General features: G+C 37.4%; 1 protein-coding gene across 4 annotated transcripts in view; it reads left to right on the top strand.

Moving 5' to 3' along the window:
- The window catches only part of LOC123314401 (ATP-binding cassette sub-family F member 3), a 154,975-nt gene that overhangs the window by 114,925 nt on the left and 17,298 nt on the right, over positions 1 to 22,752 (top strand). For 3 of the 4 annotated variants that reach the window (XM_044899684.1, XM_044899685.1, XM_044899686.1), the window contains 2 exons: positions 9,877 to 10,050; positions 10,106 to 10,280. In XM_044899684.1, the coding sequence (XP_044755619.1) occupies positions 9,877 to 10,050; positions 10,106 to 10,280 (349 nt within the window). Of the gene's footprint in view, positions 1 to 5,564; positions 8,029 to 9,876; positions 10,051 to 10,105; positions 10,281 to 22,752 lie in introns of those variants that run through there. The other variant, XR_006537811.1, reaches the window with a different exon arrangement.

Here is a 22,752-nt window from a genome sequence, read left to right on the forward strand (position 1 = left end):
TTTTTTTGAATCAGTCTAATATATATATATATATATATATATATATATATATATATATTGATATATATATATTGATATATATATATATTGGGGGCCTTGACGATGACAAATTGGCTAGCTCAATTCAGATCGTAACACTTGACGATATTCATATCGTCGGGTGGTATGCGTCTGAATTTATCCTCATTATATATATATATATATATATATATATTAGACTGATTCAAAAAAATCTAGGTACTTTCTTTTTTTTTCGAGGAACACACCCCTTATTATCTTCAGGGCACTGAAAAATGACGTCTGTGGAAATATTAGTCAAAAATATTATTATTTAGAGGTCGCTCATCGAGGATTTCTATTTTCCCTACTAATAGCAGGGGAAAAAAATGTATTTCTAGTTAAAAAATTCCAGTTCGCAAACCAATGGACGGATTCCATTGAGCGATATATTTTTATGTAGGGAGTTAGGTGCTCTACAAAAACTGTCTCATATAATTTTTCCATAAAACGGCTTTTCGAAAAGTTATTAGAGCTTGAAATGAAATTTTTGTCGAAGTAGTTGTTTTTACTCGGATATTGGGGAGAAATTATTGGAATTTACTTTGAAAATCAGAATATAGATCTGGAAAGATACAATTAATATGATTCTATGTAGATTCAAATAATTTATGACATCCTAAAATAGTCAACCTCAACAATTGTTAGAGAGTTAGAAGTTTATACTCTTCAGAATTAAATTATTCAGCATCTATTATTTCTCATTCACTTGGGTCGGAAAGAATTATTGGTTTTGTGCCCTCTTTCAGATTAGTGTTTGTTCTTAAACCCAGTACTTGTCTTCAGTTTCAGTCATAATACAATTTTGTGTATTCATTATTTTTATAAATCCAAAATAGCCGCTGTCACAAAATAGGTAGTGAACTATAAATTTTTCAACAAATGTCTCGATATTTGTGGGATTGGTAGGTTTAATGATATTAGAAATAAGTCGCATATAGAAAGCATTTATTCGGTTGTGAAAAATAATATTGGTGTTGGTATATTCAACATCTATAATACATAATATGTTCTAAACAGATAATTTCAATTTTTTTTGTTGCAATACGGAAAACGATGACGATGTTCGTTTATCAATTGTAAAAGAAACTGTAACTGTTTATTCTTCATTCTTCTTTTAGTAGTTATTGCATTCTTCAATTAAACCAATAACTCGCTCCGCTGAATTGTTAACAACAGAAAGATCCTATCATCTATATGTTACTTTCACTACATAATGTCTTCTCCAATGAAATCATATAGCGAGAATTTTGTGAATGCGGCCATTTCGGGTTTGCAAAAATAATGAATACACAAAATTGTATTATGGATGAAACTGAAGACAAGTACCGAGTTTAAGATCAAACACTAATCTGAAAGAGGGCACAAAACCAATCATTCTTTCTGACCCAAGTGAATGAGAAATAAGAGATGCTAAATAATTTGATTCTGAAGAGTATGAAACACTAACACCCTAACAATTGTTGAGGTTGACAATTTGGGGATGTCATAAATGATTTAAATCTAAATAAAATCATATCAATTGTAACTTTCGAGAACGATTTCCTGATTTTCAAAGTGAATTCCAATAATTTCTCCCCGATATCCGAGTAAAAAGAGCTACTTCGACAAAATTTTAATTTCAAGCTCTAATAACTTTTCGAAAAGCAGTTTTATGGAAAAATTGTAAGTGGCAGTTTTTGTAGAGCACCTAACTCCCTACATAAAAATATATCGCTCAATGGAATCCGTCCACTGGTTTGCGAACTGGATTTTTTTAACTAGAAATAATTTTGTTTTCCCTGCTATTAGTAGGGAAAATAGAAATCCTCGATGAGCGACCTCTAAATAATAAGATTTTTGACTAATATTTTCACAGACGTCATTTTTCAGTGCCCTGAAGATAATAAGGGGTGTGTTTCTCGAAAAAAAAAAGAAAGTAGATTTTTTTGAATCAGTCTAATATATATTTTAATATTAGTTATATAATATTATTATATATCATATATATATATATATATATATATATATATATATATATATATATATATATATATATATATATATATATATATATATATATACCAGTGAGAGGGTTAGCACCCCTCCTACTGTGTATAATATGCTCTCGATACCCAAAGAGCCTCGGAACCCGCCCCTGGTGTTGGGATCGCGCCTAGGGGAAGATCGTCACGGTCCCTAGTAGATACGAGTGGAGCAAGTGGCACTCCTCTACGAACTGGTACCACAAGGCCAAGAAGATTGTTCAGGAACTCCCGGTTCAATGGCTTGGACGCGTCTGATTCGGGCGGTCTCGCTGGAACCCTGGAACAGAAAAGGCAGCATTGGACAAGAGAAATGAACCGCAGTCTGATTAATGCTTATTATTTGGTTACTGAAGGTGGAAGGAACACGAAGAAATATGCCGCAAAACTGGCTGAACGATGGGAGGAGATCTATCCCGACAAGAAGTTCACCGGAAAACACTTGATAGCCCAAATTCGGAACATAAGAACCCGCAAGCTACTCTCCGGATGAGCTTGAGGCAATGAAAACCGCTACTCGAAATTCTCCAATGACGAGGACAGATAACATCCGAAGGAGCATACATAAATTAAGCTTACTCCCAGAACGGAACAGTACAGGTGATGGGGTTGATGGACTACAGCCAACGGTGGAGACGGACGTGACGATACGTGAGATACGCGAAATCTTCCAGGAGGAATCTCTAAGGTGGGAGGGAATCCAAATGGCAGATAGACAGCGAATTCCTAAGATGAGGAGAAGTAAGGATTCCAAAACAACAATGGCCACCGTAAACACTGCTCTGAGTGAAATATTGAATAGCTCCAAGAACCTAGAAGAACTGTGCCACAAGGTCTACTGCGCTGCAATGGTTACTAACAGAATTCTGCAGACACCGACAGTAACTAAAGCACAAGGGGCACACCCACAGAGAAAACCCCCGTGGGAGGAGAGATTGGAAAAGAAAATTAACATCTTACGGAAAGAAATTGGAGTCCTTCATTCTTTTCTGACAGAGAAGAAAGTTAGCAAAAAAGTGAACAGAAAAGTGCAATGCTACTCAAGGAAATTAAAGCTGAGTAGAAAAGATGCTCAGTACAAACAACAGCTAGCGATACATATGGAGACCTTAAAGCAGAAACTGGCAACCCTGGGCAGCAGATTAAGAAGGTACCACAAAAGAATTAAGTTAAAGGCATTGCTCCACAAAACTGCCTTCTGGAGTCCAGTTATGACTTGGATTCTGACCATTCACCTGTTGTTCTGACCTTAAACAGTCAGCCTATAATAACAAATTCCCTACCCAAATTGTCTACAAAGTTCACTAGATGGGAGCAATTCAAAGAATATGTCATAGAAAAACTGGATAATAACCTCTCTATGAAAGAACCAGCTGAGATTGATCTAGCCGTACAACACTTCACAGAGACGTTACAACAAGCAGCATGGCAAGCTACCCCCTGCACCGGAAGAGAAACCTCCAATGATAGCAGCACTCCTCTACACATACGGCAATTAATATCTGAAAAAAGGAGAGCAAGGGGTGTATGGCAGCGGTCACGCAATATTACTGATCTCCATCATTACAGAAGTATGTCACGCAACCTGACCAAAGCCCTAAGAGATGTACAAAACTCCTCTTTCGAACGCTATACTGAAGAATTGACTACCACAGATCACAGCTTGTGGAGAGCCACAAAAAAATTCAGCAGACCAACACCATCCATTACACCAATACGTACCGAGAACGGCTGGGCACGATCCAACCAGGAAAAAGCAAATGCCTTTGCAGAGCACCTATCAACCGTATTTGAAGAGCCAAAGCCAGTACCTGGATACGAAATTGATGTCGAAGAATTCTTAGATGCACCCTGCCAGTTATCACTTCCCATAAAACATATAAATCCTAAGGAAGTCAAATACGAAATACGCAAACTTAAAAATAAGAAGGCTCCTGGTCATGACCTGATAACTGCATATATCCTGAAAAACCTACCGAAAAAAGCAATAGTCTTCTTAACTACCTTATACAACCGCATGCTGAATTTGGGTTACTTCCCGATCACATGGAAATATGCCCATCTATTGATGATTCACAAAAGTGGCAAACCTGAGCACTCACCAGCATCATAAAGACCCATAAGTCTTCTCCCAATCCCTGGAAAACTATTTGAGAGAATACTCCTAAAAAGGATACATGAAGACCATGAGACAACAGATATTCTTCCTGACTACCAATTCGGGTTCCGACAAAGGATGTCAACGTCACACCAGGCTCACAGGATAATCAACGTCATCTCCAATTCTCTAGAGAGAAAGCAATATTGCAACGGCGTGTTCCTGGATGTCTCCCAGGCGTTTGATAGAGTCTGGCATGCAGGCTTATTATACAAGCTCAAGAAGAACCTAAACCATAATTACTACCTCATTCTGAAATCGTACATCTCTGACAGATACTACTCTGTTAAGTCCAATAACGAACTATCTGGGTATTTCCCAATTAAATCTGGTGTACCCCAAGGAAGTGTACTAGGACCGTTCTTATACCTAATCTATACTGCTGATTTACCGGAAACTCCCGACACAACTATTGCTGCATTTGCTGATGACGTTGCAATACTTTCGTCCGACAACGACCCCATTGTGTCCTCCACAAATATCCAAGAACACCTGGACCAACTCAGCATCTGGTACAAAACATGGAGAATAACTTTAAACCAGAGCAAATCAGTTAACGTAGTCTTCACCCTAAGACACAACGACTGCCCAAGAGTAACTCTGAATGGAGTCACCTTACCGACAAAGACTGAGGTCAAATACCTAGGTATGCATCTGGATCAACGGCTCACATGGGAGAAACATGTGCAAGCAAAGAGGAAACAACTAGACATGGAGCTCCGACAGATGTATTGGCTCTTGCAAAGAAAGTCGAAGATGACCATGCAGAACAAACTGACAGTGTACAAGGCGACTCTTAAACCAATCTGGTCCTACGGCATACAACTGTGGGGATGCGCGAAGCCATCTAGAAGAAAGATCATCCAAAGGTTCCAGTCCAAAACTCTCCGCTCAATAGCGGATGCACCATGGTACGTCACTAACCAACGACTGCATGAAGACTTACAGATCCCTTACATCAACGACGTTATAGAATCTGCATCTGCCAGATATCGAGATCGACTACAAGGTCACTCCAATGACCTGATACAAAACCTCTACCTGAAAGGACCCCACATCAGAAGACTGAAGAAGACATGACCCGAAGATCTTCCACAACACTAAACTAAAATAGTGCAAAACGAGTAGAAATGTCACTGGACATTTCACTCTCATGTAGTCTCTTTTATCACAATTACTTAATACCTATAAGAGTAGATTGTATATTGTGCAATAAACGTTAAAAAAAAAAAAGAACTAAGAGATACCATCAAAATAATCAATTCAACACCAACCAAAAAGGTTTCTTCAGAGATCTGGGAGAACAACATAGATCTCAGCAAGAATGCTCGAGAGTAGCTGATTCTGAACTGAAGGAATTCGAAAAATACTGGTCTAACATGTGGACATAAAGGGAAAGCCACAACACCAAAGCCACATGGATAGATACTGAAAAAGAAATGCATGCAAATCTATCCGAAATGCACTCTGTCGTCATCACGGAGGAAGATATAGCGATGACCATCAAAAGAATGAAAAATTGGACAACGGCTGGAATAGACAATATTCATAATTATTGGTGGAAGTACTTACCATCCACTCATGGGGTTTTGGCACGGCTCCTAAATTCAGCTTTGGAGAACCCGAATAAGATACCAAAATTCTTCACACAAGGCATGACATACATGATCTTCAAAAAAGGAGATCCTACCAAACCTGAAAACTACAGGCCGATCACATGCCTTTGTTCCGCTTATAAAATACTTACCTCGACGGTCGGTCACAAGATCCGGATTCACCTGAAAAATAATAAAATATTAGCCTGGGAACAAAATGGCTGCAGAAGAGGTGGCAGAGGCAGTAAGGAACTTCTGGTAATCGATAATACAATCACGAAACAGGCTAAAAGGAAGAAGAAAAACATCGCCATGGCATGGATAGATTACCAGAAGGCATTTGACTCTGTACCCCACACTTGGCTGCTAGAAATCTTGAAGATATACAAGGTAAACCCACAGGTGATTTCATTGTTCCGCTCCCTAATGTCAACGTGGCGTACCTCACTTATACTTGAAGGAACATCAACTTCGTACAAAACAGCCTCAATAAATATCAGAAAAGGTATATTCCAAGGTGATAGCTTCAGTCCATTGTGGTTCTGTCTCGCCTTAAATCCGTTAAGCGGCATGTTAAACAGATCGTCCTACGGATACTCATTAGACCAGCGTAGAAAGCTCACTCATCTTCTCTATGTGGACGATCTTAAATTGTTCGCTAGAGGCAGACAGCAGTTGGAGGGGGAAATAGAGCTGGTGAGAGAGTTCAGCGGAGACATTGGGATGAAATTCGGGCTGGATAAATGTGCGACGATCGCTGTGATGAGAGGGAAACTAGAACGTGAAGAAAATATGGTGTTGATAGACGGACAAGTGATACCAGCTTTAGGGGCAGAAGAGAGGTATAAATATCTTGGTGTCCAGGAGACATATGAAATTAGACAAAGGGAGAATAAGGAAGAAGTCGAAAGAGAGCTGTTCACTAGGATAAAGAAAGTCTTGAACACACAACTGTCAGCCAAGAACAAGATGACCGCTATCAATACCTGGGCAATACCGGCTTTCATATATACTGCTGGAGTACTCACCTGGTCTCGGACGGATCTGGAAAGACTAGACAGGAGAACTAGGACCACCTTGACACAGTATGGTTTGCTGCACCCAAATTCAGCTATTGAAAGGCTGTATATTCCACGTAGACAGTCGGGGCGAGGACTGAGCTCACTGGAGAACGTCTATCTGAAAGAAGAAAGCAGAATTAAAACCTTTTTTCTGCAGAGCAACTTACCGGTGCACCAGTGGGTAACTAGCCAGCGCTATGTGTCCACGCCGGCAGGAAACGACGATGAGCAGGAACCTGAAACAGAGAACATGGTTGAAAAATGGAAGGAAAGATGGAGATCAAAGCCATTACATGGACGGTTCTATGCCAGCCTGCAGCAGCCAGAAGTCGACTTGCCCAGCACGAACACCTACCTCACTCAGGGTTATCTCTATCCTCAGACTGAGGGAACCCTGATGGCAATACAGGATCAAGTTGTTCCTACACGAGCCTACGCGAAACACATAATGAAACAAAACATCGAAAACACAAAATGCAGGCTCTGCAACAACGTTGAGGAAACTGTGCAACATTTGTCATCTGGATGCTCGACTATAGCTAACACCAAATACTTGTCTCGCCATAACAACATGGGCAAAGTTGTACACCAGTTTATGTGTCTCAGAGAACGGCTTCTCCAAGAATTCGTCCCTCATCACATCTACGAACCGACGGCTGTCCGGGAAAACCAAGATATCAAGATCTATTGGGACTTAACAGTGCAAACAGATCCGGGTGCTGAACATAACCGACCAGACATGGTTGTATGGAACAAACATAAGAAGTCGGCGATCATCATAGACTTCGCGGTGCCGTTAGACCAAAACCTCGCTAAAGCCTACGGAGAGAAGATCGCCAAATACGAATTGCTATCAAGACAGATGGAGCGAACTTTTGAACTGGAAAAAGTAGAAATAAAGCCGTTGGTGATTAGCTGCAATGGTCTGGTACATAAGAAAACCGTTGAGCACTTGAGAGAGATGGATCTGCCTTCAAACACCATAACTTGGATGCAGAAGGCCGTAATATTGGCAACTGTCAGCATCATACGACAAGTAATATTCCCACACTAATCAGTCGGATTGCTCTTGGCGCTTTTTCCCGAGAAACCCGAAAGGCACCACATTCTGTGTGAAATTAAAAGAAAAAAAGGTAAAGTATACAACGTGTCCCAAAATTCAATGATAAGTCGGCGTCGTACTGAGGACATGGTCATAACCATAGATTAAATTAAAATATAGATGGATCACTCTGACAACCTATTGTTATGGTACACTAATCACAAAAATTATTCTAAATTTGATCGTTAGGTGTCACTGCATTTTGAGCTTTCGATCGTTATCACTCGTGAATGACCGAGATCTCCGCCGAATATTCAAACGACTAATCAAGATATCTATAGACCGACAGATGTATTTTTGATTATCTATCAATCATCTATCAATTTACGAATTGACATAATTTTCTAATGAATTATTGAATAGGCGAAGGGAAATGTCTGCAAGAGTGAAGTCGTGCTGTGTTGTTGGGTAAAAAAATCGTGATGCAAGAAGGTAATTATGCGACATTACATTGAATTCAAAAGACCTTGAAACCTTTATTGAACAAGTTCATAGGATGTTCGCTACTTCTCCAAAGTACAATTAAACATCGCTCACAATACTATGAAGGAGGCAGGGTTTTCTGAGGTTTCTCTTCTGAGCTCTTGTATCATACGCCGAATTGTACCTCATTACATCAACCTCTACTGAAACTGTTTCATGTCATACATATGCTTTATTGTTTGATATTCAAAAATGTATTGCTGATATTCAATAGAATATGCGTATATTATGTATAAATATTGAATTGTTTTTGTGATTAGGAATTATATGGTAGTTTATAAGAAATATTTTTGTGTAATGAATAAGTTTTGTAATTAGAATAAAGTGAATTTAAAAGCTAATTTCAATTATAAAATGAATCCGTGTTTGAAGAACAATGCAATAAATTTTTCAATTATGAATTAATTTTTTTTCGATTCTTCGGATCAGAGAAAAATCCAGATAAAGATTCGTATTATTCGTTATCGCACTGCAATTTCTTAATGAGCAATTTATCTCGAATCTTTCTCTGAGTTTCACTCAGAAATTTTCAAAAATATTCTTGATCATTACAAGAAAATTAAAAATGAGCGTTACAGATTCCCTTTTTATTTGGTTTCGTCGAAAATTAGTACATGTACCGTAAAAACAGATGACGCTGAAGTTTGTTTTTCGAGTGGTCCATCTATTCTCTGTTCATTTAATCTATGGTCATAACTACTTCAGGAAAAATAAGAAGAAAAATCCACCTCAATTTTTTATTTAATTACAAAATAAATTATGAAATTCTTTGGAAATTAACAATTTTTCAAAAATTTTTGTTTTCTTTTTTGTATCGGCAACTTAAGTAGTACTGCTGCCCACCACAACTCCTGAAACTCCCAGAATACTTACAGTTTTTACACAAAAAATAATCAAAATATGTTTTTCCGATAAAATTTTGAAACATTTTTACTTTCCGCCCACTTTCCCTCATTGTTTTGTGAAAAAAAGTATGGACACTATGGTGACAAGTTTTTTCAGAAATTTACACAACTAACCAAGATTCTAAAATGGTATAATACTTCAGAAATTTAGTTTGTATTTTTTTTTTCTCTCTTTGACATGTTTTCTCTCTTTAGTAACTATTTCATCATGAAATGTAAAAATATTCTTTGAGGCGAAAGATTTTCATACTGAAAGAATGTTGTACTTCGGATAGGGCTGTTACTTTGATAGTTTTAGAAATTGTGACAGAACTAGATACACTGAACCCTTTTTTAACTATATCACTCGTTAACTTCAGCAGAAAAATTTCTCTATATGGGCTTAACTCTGCTCATTGTTGAATTCATTTTGTAGAACCCTTAAAAATCTTTTGTATGCAGTAAAAAACTCCCTACTATTTATGGTATGAAAAACTTTGTTTATGTTTCAGGGGAAATTATGACCAATTTGTAAAGACTAAAACAGAAAAGCACAAAAACCAGCAAAGAGAATATGAAGCACAAATGGCCCATAGAGCTCATGTACAGGAATTCATTGATAAGTTCAGATATAATGCGAACCGAGCAGCATCAGTCCAATCGAAAATAAAAATGTTGGAAAAACTGTGAGTCATATAGAATTATACATGCAACATTCATTATTTGAAAGAGCAATTTCAGACCAGAGTTGAAGCCGGTTGAAAAAGAAATAGAAGTGACATTGAAATTTCCTGATACTGAATCACTGTCACCACCTATTCTTCAAATGAATGAAGTATCATTCAGGTACAATGCTGAGAGAATTATTTTTAGCGATGTCAATTTAGGAGCTACCATGGAGTCCAGAATATGTATTGTGAGTATTGATACCTTCAACAAAGTTTTAAAATTTCCAAAATAAACGAAGAGACAAATGAAGCGGGGCAGCTAAAAAAATTTCGAAGTTTGACTTGATAATAATAATAATAATATGATTTTATTTCCACAATTACCAAAATTATTCAAAAAGAAACAAGTTCTTCACAAACACCTTAAAACTATAATTTACGACAGTAATCTTTAAATTCAAGTACCGTGTAAGACTCACACTCAACTATTTATGAGAACAATGATTTTCTAAAAATGTTGAAAACGTTTGTATTCCTTATTGTACGAGGTAGATAATTGAATAACCTTATACATATGTAAAATACATTTCTTTCAGTTAAAGAAAGTTTGTGTGAAAGAAAAAATACTCAGGCCCGTTTGCACCAATCCCCCTTAAAATGAGTACTTAACTAAGCGTAGTTTAAAGTTAATGGACGCTTAATTTTATTGTCAGTTGCACGACTGCGGCTTAACAGAATCTTAAGTAAGGGGCCCTTAAGTTTTCATATCTAGTGATATTTCAGTTTTTTATTTTGGTGCATTCTAGTCCAATAAAGCCTTTTCATTGGTTGGCCGGTTGCAGATGATCGTTGTCATTTCATTAACCTAACTTTATTGTCCTGTCAGTCAGTGTCAAGTAAACTATTATATTATTATCAAAGAGTGACAATTTTTTGTTGCTGAATTAGCATTATTATTGATAATGAAATGGATTGTCAAATAAAAGGTAGTTGATGTTATTAGAAAAACCACAGCAGTTCTGCAGCCAGTTTATGAGTTCAACAAATTATTTTAGGTTAGAATCCCGCCCTTAAATACCTAAGTGGTCATTACAGGAGCGCTTAAATTTAAGGCTAGCTTTAGCCATTTAAATGTCACTTAACAGTTGATGCAACGTAATTTAAGTTAAGGGTTCATTTTAAGGTACAATTAACACTAAGTGCGTTTGGTGCAAACGGGTCTCATACATTCTTCTTATAGCATTCACATTTTTACAACTATGAAAATAATGTTTGTTATTATGAAAAAAAAAAGCAAAATTCTATATATATATAGACCTGGCATTGTCAGAATTCTTCTTGAATATACCTCGACATGATTCTCTAAACTTCATATTGAAAAAAGTTCTAATAGCGAGTTTCCGTGTAATGAATACCTGTTCTGCCGAAAAAATTGCCCCCCAGAAAATTATCCCGTAAGACATAACGGACTGAAAATTTTCAAAGTATACAATCTTAAGAGTGTTATTGTCAACTTGATTCCGCAGAACTCTCAACATATATATTGCTGAGTTCAATCTGCTTGTCTGAACTGAACCGTCTCTGAAACCAATATTTCTACGGTGTACCAAGTTAGATCGACTACTTGAAGATATAACAACATTTGCTTTTTCACTATTGAGAACAAGGCGATTTTCCTCACGCCAACCCTCAATCAATGACATTGCTTGAGTTAAATGAAGTGAGGTCCCTCCAATAGTTTTAGAGGATACATAATCTTTGTGTGATCGGCACAGAGATATTCTTCTATTGTTGCTACATCACGATTATTTTCAGACATGTTTAGTTGGTCTGAGGGTAGTTCCTTATTTGAGTCACATGATATTAGCCAAATCAGGCTGTATCTGCTGTTGGGAACAGGTGCTCGAATCAATCAAATTTTCAGATTGCGGTAGATCAATTTCGTTGTCCGACTGGAAGATCTCTGGTAGTTCATCGATATACACAACGAAAAGAATGGGCCCCAATATTGTACCCTGCAGCACACCTTTCACTAAGGTAACCTCAGATGACATGTGACATCCACTCTCACAGTGCAACATCACGACTTGATTCCTATTTGTTAGGTAACTCTTGGGTAAATTGTGTGCTACACCTCTAATACCACATACTTCAAGCTTTGAGAGCAATGTCCCACGGCTGACACTGTCGAAGGCTCTAGAAAAATCTATGAAAACTCCAGCAGGAATCATTATACTATGGGTGAATCGAAAATTGCGGTCTCTGTACCACTGCTTTGCGTGAAACCATGTGGTTTTCTGGACAGAACATCAAACATCTTGAAGAAATCTATCAGTCGATTCATCAAGATTTTCTCGAAAATCTTGGCAAATCTCGGCACAAGACTAATTGGCCTATAATTGGAAAGATCATTCAGATCCCCTTTATAGTGACATGGCCTGACAATTGACTTTTTTAGAGCATCCGGAAAGATTCCCGATTTGAATGTACAATTCAGTATGGAACAAAGAGGAAAGTTATTTGGCCGGTAAATACAGATAATCAAATATTTCTCAGAGCCAAACATAGCTTGAGTTGCGTAACATTCAATAGAACCTTTTACATTGAGTTGGTTGAAATCTCTTCACTATCACTAAATTTCATACTCCTTTCCAAAAAAAGGACGCATCCACCATGCAGGCCCTTATCTCTGCAATGGGAGGAAGCTAGGACGTAACCTGGAGCTGTCAATTCCTCCTCTGATAACCAGTGTTCGGTTAAACATAGAATATTTATATTGTGGCTGTATAATACATGCTGTTATTTCAAAAAGGACGTAATGATTGACTGAATATTTTGATGCAGTAGATAGTAGCGACATATGATACATTTTTGAAATCAGCAAAAAAATTGCAGCAAGACGAAAGAACTTTCAACTATAGTTTACATTTGAAAAATCAGAAATCCCTGTCGTATCTCGAAAATGAGTGGATCAAAAAATTTATTGATATCATATTCGAATTCCTCATAAAAAAGTGCCTGTAGAATGTAACAACAGATTTCGAATACAAGTTCAAATAAGCGAGTTATTCAGCTTCTTTAAAAATGACAATTTCTCAATTTTCGTTCATAACTCAAAATCTATGAACGTTAGGCTGGATCTGTTTTCAGTTTTGGATTAGTCAAGAAAAAAGAGCTCGAGAATGTGTCGTCCGTTTTCTTCTAGCTGCTATAGTTTTCGAGATCCCCTCAGTAGACAACGAATTTTGCCCACCCTGTACAACCATTTCTTTCTTGGTGCACCTTTGATTTTAGATTCGGGTATCATTTGTTTTGATTCAGTACAAATCATAGGAGGTTTTCGTTTTGCTTGTTTCTTACAACAGTAGTCCATTGAGATTCACTTTGTTGTGTATTATTTATTATTAGACTTTTGAATATTTTTCATATAATATTTTCCTGTTCATTGTTGGCTGATCGGACCGCTTTAAGGAATGAACATTTGGAGGTTTAGATATATTTGAAGAAATTATATCCATTCCAGACGAATGGATCATTAGTTACAGCTTCGGGAAGAGTATCATTTTTTTCGTCGATTTGGATGACCGGTATGGGTACTGCAGAAATATGCTCGTAATCAGTTGAAGGTTCGTACTTTTGTACCTTTTTCTGCACTGGATCTTGTTTACCCTCGATATCACGTAATGATATCTGATGTGACCGAGATGCAAAGTATTGTATATCATTGACGCAAGGTATTTTTTTTATTGCTTCTTGTTGTACAAGGTGTGAATGCATGACAGCCAAAATTAAAATTTTTTTTTGCGAAGGATTTAGGACTAGTAGAGGGCCTTACGGAGTTATTTTCGATGCTGGGTAGATTGCTAGGGGTGTGTTCATAAACTTACTCCGAGAGTAGAGTACGAGTATGGTCATGCTCAGAGAGCATACTCTGATGAACTAAAAGTGCGTTTGTGAACGCTTCGGGTAATCAGAGCTTACTCAGAGCAAGCTCTGAGTAAGTTTGTGAACGCAACCTATGTCAACACCTCTGTACTCCTTCATTTTGTCGGATACAATGCATTGATATGGAAATAGTGCTATTTTATGAAATCACCTTTTTTCTCGAAATTCGAGGTATAACTTCGATTTCTTCGCTGGATTTGTGAATTACTTTTCTTAACCTTTATGTATCGGCTAAAAATGTAGAAGCTTATAGAAAAAAGGGAAAGTATTGACAAGGCTTGAGGGGCACAAGTTTTCGGCAATTAAAGAAATAAAAAGAAATAGTAATATAATCAAACTATTAATGCAGTACATTTTCTATATGAATTTCACATATTTTTAATGGCAGAAGCAGTTGAGGAATTGAGAATAGACATATATTTGTTTTTAGTTTGTCTCAACGCATTCTTATTAACGAATCTAAAAATCTAAACGCCTGATGACAAAATTCATGCTATTTTGAGTGTGAGGGAAAACTATAGAATTCGTGGTTATCTTTAATCTTGTTATTATTCATAATTTGACAAGGGAATTGAATGAGCGAAGGGAGAAAATGAAGACAAGAATCATGCCGCGAACTTCTTCATTAAAATACCAAAGGTCAAATTTTGGAGAAATATAAGTAGCAGTACCCTATCTTGTTTGTAGCAGTCTTGTTTGTAGCTAGGACTATTTGGCTGATAAGCTTAACGATGACTGCACTTGAATCCTCCGGGATTATTTATCAAGGGTGGCGACACACAGTGGTCCGAAATACCGAAAAGCTGGCCAGAAGTCCAAAAAAAAAGTTTATATATATATATATATATATATATATATATATATTTATCCTGCAGTAGATAGGTCCTCTTCTAATAGCCCGATTTCATGGTATTGGTCCTCCGGCTGCGATAAGTCCTCCGTATACGGAGGACCTAACACATCGCGTGTTAAATGGTTCCTCATAGCATAGGCAACCACCTGGCAAAATTTCAGCTGGACGACTTAGAGCTGATTTTTGTCGATTTTGAATACTTTAGTTGCGGCAGTTGCCGCGCTGGACTAGGAGGGCGCTATCACGCGTATATTGAGTTGTATATTTTTGAGCTTTCTACATAGGATCGGTCCTCCTCGATTATACAAAATTTTTCGAGTCACCGTACTTTGGTCTTCCGTGTTTTCGGCAACACTGTATTCATTCGTGAATCGTACATTACGCTGTGTGTAGATGTTGGATTATTTCATGAGTTTCTGTTTTCAATATCTTGTTCGCAGGTGTAAAGGTATAAGTCACGGTGAACTTACAGGAGGGCCATTTGAAAACGAAACAGAATGCGGCGAATTGGCCACATTCCTTGAAAACGGCGATTTTTGTTTGAAGGGGGACACTTTTATTTCATGATTATTTATTAGTAAAATAGCCTTCCCTTGAACGTGGCAGCTCAAATTTTGAATAGGGAAGATAGGTTGTGTGATACCTCATGTTATGAAATCTTATGAAGTCAGATTTCTATTTTTGTACTTTTTTCGAAAATCGGATTGAATTTGACTAATTAATGGATGTTCATAATATTACAGAATATTTTCTTAAAATTGTGAAAAAACTATGGGTTCTAAGACATTTAAGAAGTAAAACGGCCATCTCCTAAGCAGATTGGTTATCCCTCTCGAATTTTCAATAGGGAAAAATTGGCCATGTGATACATCATTTGTAAGCACATCACTTAAGCTTTCTCATATGAAAAATTATTCAATAAAATTCAATAATTAATGGTTTTTCCTCGAATCACCTAAGAATATTTCCTGATTCGTGATCTTGCATAAATTTTTCTCCAAGATGTCATATTCCTTTATTTCGAACTTCTGTATTTGGTACTTTTTTCTGTATGTTCGACATTTATAGGCGAAGAGTTTTCATTTCCTGCTACAAATATCGGCACTCATTGATTTTCCTCGTGTAAGGAATAGAACTGTTGATAATACCTTTTTTGTTATATCTAATAAAGATTATTCTTGTGTCCTCCAGCCGTTAATTGCAATCAAATAACAATGAAACCACGATTTTCATTTTACTTAATTTCTTTCGTCGATTAGTTAAATTGTTTAACCTGCGTTGAGTCGAAATCATGGTTTACACGATTACAGAGAGGTTGGAAATTTTTTCACTTCTTTCGAAAATAACCTATGTGCTAACCTAAGAGAACGGCTGAACTATTCAATCAGCTTCATTTGGATCGAAATGTAAATCGAAAATACGTATTCGAGTTCATGGCAAAGTTCCGATAAACTGGTTCAGTGTGTAGTAAAAAGCGAAATGTAAAAATGAATGAAGGGGTGAATGTGACAGTTCTTTCTTGGTCCGGTAGCTCCCAATCCAAAATCGAGTACGAGGCAACTTGTAACAGAATCTGGTTCTCAGCGTAGCATTTTGAACATTTCGAAGCGCCATAAATTCCACCCGTACAAATTCCATCTTGTACATACCCTGTAGATCATTTTGACCGCCGTGCCACCTGGAATTCTGTTCATTTATTCATTTATTGCTGTATCCCGTTACCAAGAATATATCTACAAAAAGGGCTCCAAAAAAAAACTGCGATCAAACCAACAATTCCTTAGGGCTACTTGCGACTGTGTGCCCTCCTGTGACTGAGAAAACACAGATCCTTCCACACTGTTGGCATGGATAGACCAGATCTGGCCGCCGCTGTATTTCTCATTATAACTGTGGACCAGAGACCTTCACTGTGATCTGTCTAACGCTAGTTGTTCTCAGTTATGATTGGCATTAACTGTTTTTAAGGATAGATGCAGTATATCCTTAAACCGCTTATATTGGCCTCCTGTTTTCCGAGCTCTCTCTGTGAATTCGCCACACAGAGCTTTTTTGTGGAGTCTTGTGTCTTGCATCCTCAGAATGTGGCCACTCCATCTGAGTCGGGACCTCGTTACTTGAGTCTCAATAGTTTTACAACTTGCGCGCTGCAAGACTTCTGCATTTGAAACTTTATGGAACCATGTGCATAATGCATATGCATAATGTCTTAGATGACGTTGTTTTGTTTGTGCAAGCTTCCGCTTCCGTAAAGAAGCGTTGGGAGGACCACTAAACAGCTGTTTTAGTCTTCAGATTGAGGTCGTGATTTTGAAACACTCTGTCGTTTAGCTTCGAGAATATCCGTGAGGCCGAAATACAGTTGTGTATTTCTGTGTTCAGTTTAGCCCTAGGGTGTGTTCATAAACTTACTCCGAGAGTAGAGTATGAGTATGGTCATGCTCAGAGAGCATACTCTGAGGAACTAAAAGTACGTTTGTGAACGCCTCGGGTAATCAGAGCTTACTCAGAGCTTGCGCTGAGTAAGTTTGTGAACGCAACCCTAGAGTGTTAATGAAGCTTCCCAAGTATTTGAACTGCTCGACCTTTCGATGTTATACCGCACGTGTTCGGTCGCCAGAGGCTCGTTTGTAAAAACTGCGAGTAGGTAAGAATGGCATTTCAGTGGAGAGGCTTTGAAACGCATCCTTCCCTCTCATCTCACATTCTGTTAAATGTAAAATCGGCAAGAGTTTTGTAATGGCTCACAATTGAATATGATGTAGTGTTGAGGGTGTTGGTACATGAGTCACAAACCACTAGCAAGTTCAGGTAGGTAGGTAGGTAGGTAGACACCTGTCAGCAACACGCATTGCTGTATAAACAATTTCAATATCCGCATTTTGAGCGTATATCATAATTGGTGATCTTAACTGCAAATCGTAGGAATGGAACAGTAGGGTGGAAAATACCAACGGGAGAAGACTGAAGATTTATGCTGAAAAACTTAATGCAGTTGTGATAGGACATGATATACCGACCTACATACCAAGAGTAAATGGACTACCCGATGTACTGGACATTGTCGTAATGAAAGACATCGTTTAAGAAATCAGCAACGATACAATAGAAGACACGGAACTTCAGACCACAATCCCATAGAATTCATAGTGGGACATGGCCCAAGAAACGAAGAAGAGACACAAACCAAGAATCGCACAGACTGGGAGAAATATAAGAATTTACTTCAAGAGAAAATCACAGAAATTCCCCAAATAAACACCCAGGATGAATTAGATGTAGCAGTAGAAAAATTGGAAAATCAAATAAAAGAAGCCTATGAAGAAAGCACCAAGAGAATAAGGAAACCAATTCGGAAACATTCACATGGAGATACGCCAAGGGATACAAAGGAACTTATAAAAAAGAACAGAAGATTCAGAGAAATCTACAGAAAAACAAAAAGAGAAGAAGACAAGAAGAAACTGAATAAGCATAGTCAGATATTGAAAAATGCGGCGTAATAACAGATGGCACCAGAGATTAAGTGAACTGAATACAATAGATCACTCAGTTTGAAAAATGCAAAAACGCTTACGACGAGAACGGACAGTTATACCTCCACTGCATGGAGCTAACGGAATGGTATATACGAGACTTGAAAAAGCCGAAGGACTTGCCGACTCAATTGAGAGAGAAGCCAGAATGAACTACAGAAATGATGATGACAATGAAGATCTAGAAGAAGAAGTGGAGGCAAACGAAGAACTGATGATGGAACCACCGGAAACCGAAATCATTCCAAAACCGACTTCACCAACAGAGATCAAAGAGATCATAATGAAATTGAAAAATAGGAATAGGCGCCGAGAGAAGATAGGATAACGAATTATATGTTGAAGAAATTGCCTAGAAAAGAAATAGCAGTCTTGACGAATATTACAAATGGAGTGATGAGGACCGAATTCTACCCAAAGAGATGGAAAACTGCACGAATGATAGTTTTCAACAAGCCTGGAAAGGAACGGAAATTTCCTCAAAATTATAGACCAATCAGTCTACTATCAGCACTAGGGAAAATCGTCGAGAGGGTTATCGCTAAAAGGCTGAATGAGGAAACAGAAATGTTGAAGATAATCCCACCCGAACAATTTGGATTTCGACGAGAACATTCGACTGAACTCCAATTGCTACGGCTCATAGAATAGGTCACCTAAGGAATATACAGACCAAACAGGCCACAGGATTAGTTCTGATGGACATCGAGAGAGCTTTTGATAGAGTATGGCACGAAGGCCTTATCTACAAGATGAAAAAAGCAGGATATTCGACCAAGCTATGCAAGATTATAAGGAACTATCTGAGGAATAGAAACTTTTATGTGAATATAGATGGAGCAACCTCTCAAACCAGACAACTGGAAGCGGGAGTGCCTCAAGGATCGGTACTTGGACCTCTGATTTACTTAATATACGTTTATGATATCCCGAAGAATGCTAGAAATATGCTCACCTTGTACGCAGATGACACGGGAATAGCGTTCAGACATCGACGCCCAGAAATCATACACCAGAGACTGCAGGAAGCCATAGATGAATTACTCAAATGGTGCATCAAATGGAAAATCCAAATCAATGAAGAAAGACTCAAGCAATATTACTGCGAAAGAGAAGATTGGGGATGGAAGAAAACCTTGAAGTTGATGGAGAAGAGGTTGAATGGAAAAATGAAGCAACATACCTAGGAGTGAAGCTTGACAGAGGACTTACATAGAAAAACCACATCAAATGTGCAGTTGGTGAAACAAAAACCGCAATGAGGAGACTTTATCCACTCGTACTCAGAAGAAGTCATATGAATAAGAACATCAAGTTGACGATGATTAAAACTATTGCGCGACCACAACTCACTTATGGATCGGCGGCATGGGGCTTCGCAGCCCCACATCAAGAGAATACAGGCCACTGAGGCCTGTACCCTGGTTTGTTAGGAACAAACAAATCTACAAGGACTTGGAATGGAACCAGTTACAGAATTTATGAAGGGAAAGGCGGAAAGGATATTCGACAAAGTCAAACAACATCCAAATGAGGAACTACGAAGATTAGTCGACTACGATCCAACGGAAGAAGCTAGAAGGTCAAGAACCTACCACCGAAGACCGAGATATCAGTTAAGGATTCAAATGTAACCAAAGAAGAGCTTAACCTATAAAAGCTATAGGCAGCATACAACTATCAACACGACTATGATCGTGTGAGAGTCCAGAAACCATAAGAGTCAACTGGTTAATAGGCAAAATGCCCGGAACCTATGAAGAAGCAGTTAAGGGTATTTAGTGGGTCTCGAGCTCAAGAGAGTGAGAAACCCCACACTTGTTTCTCCTCCGGAGAGGGTGGTTCGTCTGATTTGCAGATTTTCTCCCTGCCTCACCAAAAAAAAAAAAAATTGAGCGTATGCTGACTGCCTCTGTTCTACTCATCTGATTCTTCTATTCTCAAATAATATATGATAATTAAACAGTAAAATCATTTTCAGCCATTACAAAACTCTTTCACTGACACCGTTATGACGACAACCTCGGCGACAACTTATGAGGGATGCTGATCCGCCGTATTGCACAAAAATGCAGTCTGACCACTTTCTCCATATTTTTGCACCATATACTAGTTTTCTGAAAATTTTCAATCATTATAAAACATTTTCAGAACATGTTGTAATTTTTCATACCCACATCAAAGCGCGGCGCCGCCAGGTGTTCCACTACCTGACCTTGCGAGTGGGTGCTGACTCATGTACACTCCCAAAACTACATAAATAATATTTAATTTTGCGCCATTAAAAAACTCTGGACCATTTTTGTTGCAAGCTCTCGGACCATGTGAAGTGATGAGTGAGCGATTGACCAATGATCTAAATTTCGTTGGGTTGATGAAAATCCCAAATTAACTTTGTTAATTCATACACATCACCAAGAAAAACTGAATGTTTCGGCTGGAATCTTTGGTGATCGCATAAGTGGCCCTTTTTTCTTACCAGGAAATCTGAATGGGGATACGTTCAAAACCACTTTGATTCAATACGAGTATGTTGACTGACATTATCGAGAATAATGAGCAGTATTCAGAAGATGAGTTGGTATTTCAGCAGAATGGGGTTACTCAACAATAGATTTCCAAATCGTTGGATTGGAAGAAGAGGATCTTCAGAATTACCCTCACGATCGTCTGACCTTTCACCACTCGATTTTTTTGTTGTTTGTTGCGGGTTCATATAAAAAAAAGAATTCATTCTACTCAGCCCGAATTCTCAGAAGAATTACGTCATCGTATTGTCAACGAATGGCAACAAATGACCCCAGCGATGTTACAAAATGTTCTTCAACGAACATTCGAACATTTGTGAAACTAATAGTTTTCAATAATTAGTTATAGTTTTCAATGAAATAATTTTCTAACTTGTGATTCTCTCTCTTAAAAAGTAGTTATGGCAAATTTCTTTTGGAAAACTAATTCACATAGTATCTGTTTCAAACTGAAGTTGAACTTTCTGTCGATTTTCCTGACCTAAAGACTTTCTGACTTTTCCACGAGCAAATATTTGCTGATTCAAGTAACTTAAAAAACTGAATAATAAACAGAATCGAAAAATATGATATCTTTGAGAAAAGATCCATGCAAGAGCACGAATCAGGAAATATTCTTAGGGGATATGATGAAAAACCATTAATTATTAAAATTCAATTCAATTGTACAAAAAGCTGCAAATTATGAAAAGTTGAAAGAATGAGCTTTCATATGATGTATCATATGGCCAATCCTCTGTATTAAAAAGTCGAGAGTTGTACCCCTTTTCATTCGAAATATATTCTTGTTACCACAACACGTGATGATTCACTATAGACAAAACTACTGGTGAAACGAATCGAATAATAAAAACCGTCAATTTTATGATCATTAATTCCGACAACACTGTCGGGGGACTGTTCCACTGTGAAATGAAAAGAAAATTATACATCGGAAGAACTATCCACCACATTTTGTATATTCTATATACAGCGGAAGACTGAAGGATCGTAAAATGGATAAAAATATATACACATGGAGGAGCCAAAGTGAACATTTTCGTGGGAGGACCCAAACATAGTAAGTTGCGAAGGAAATTTTTTTTTTCTTGACCAGTATTAGGGCGGATTCACATTCGAACCTTGCCAAATAACCAATATACGCAGAGAAATCTGATATATATTCATGGGTTTTGGTAGAGGACCTATTGCTGGATCATATGGTGAGGACCTATAGATGCCGGGATGTAAATATATATATATATATATATATATATATATATATATATATATATATATATATATTTATATATATATATATATATATATATATATATATATATATATATATATATATATATATATATATATTCTTTTGAATGTCAGCAATACATTTTTAGTTATCAAACAATATAGCATATGTATGAGTTTTAGCAAAGGTTAGTGTAACGGGGTATCATACAATTTAGAGTTTGATACAAGAGCTTAGGGAAAAACCTCAGAGTAGTATGTATTATAACCATTAATGGCATTAAGAAAGCGAAAACGTCCCTATCTGGCTTGGAATCGCTTACCATTTATGAGCGTTAAGCATGAAAATCGTTCGCTCATCGCGCTTCTAAAATAGGACAAAGTTTAGACACGTATAGAATCGCGAAAAGTGAACGGATTTTGATTCTGTAAAATGGATTTTTCTCTGGAAAAAAGGTAGATTTGAAATTTGTTGCTCGAAATTATTGTTAAAGATGTATGAAGTGTAAAACACAGTGGCGGCTGGTCTGTGAGGGCTATAGGGCTACGCCCCCCATACAAGAAATCAATCCTTTTATGTTATTTACCTTTCCATACGATTTTTAATGAAAATATTAGATTCCACGGT

The sequence above is a fragment of the Coccinella septempunctata genome, chromosome 5 (genome assembly GCF_907165205.1).
Source record: "Coccinella septempunctata chromosome 5, icCocSept1.1, whole genome shotgun sequence".
Classification (NCBI taxonomy): domain Eukaryota; kingdom Metazoa; phylum Arthropoda; class Insecta; order Coleoptera; family Coccinellidae; genus Coccinella; species Coccinella septempunctata.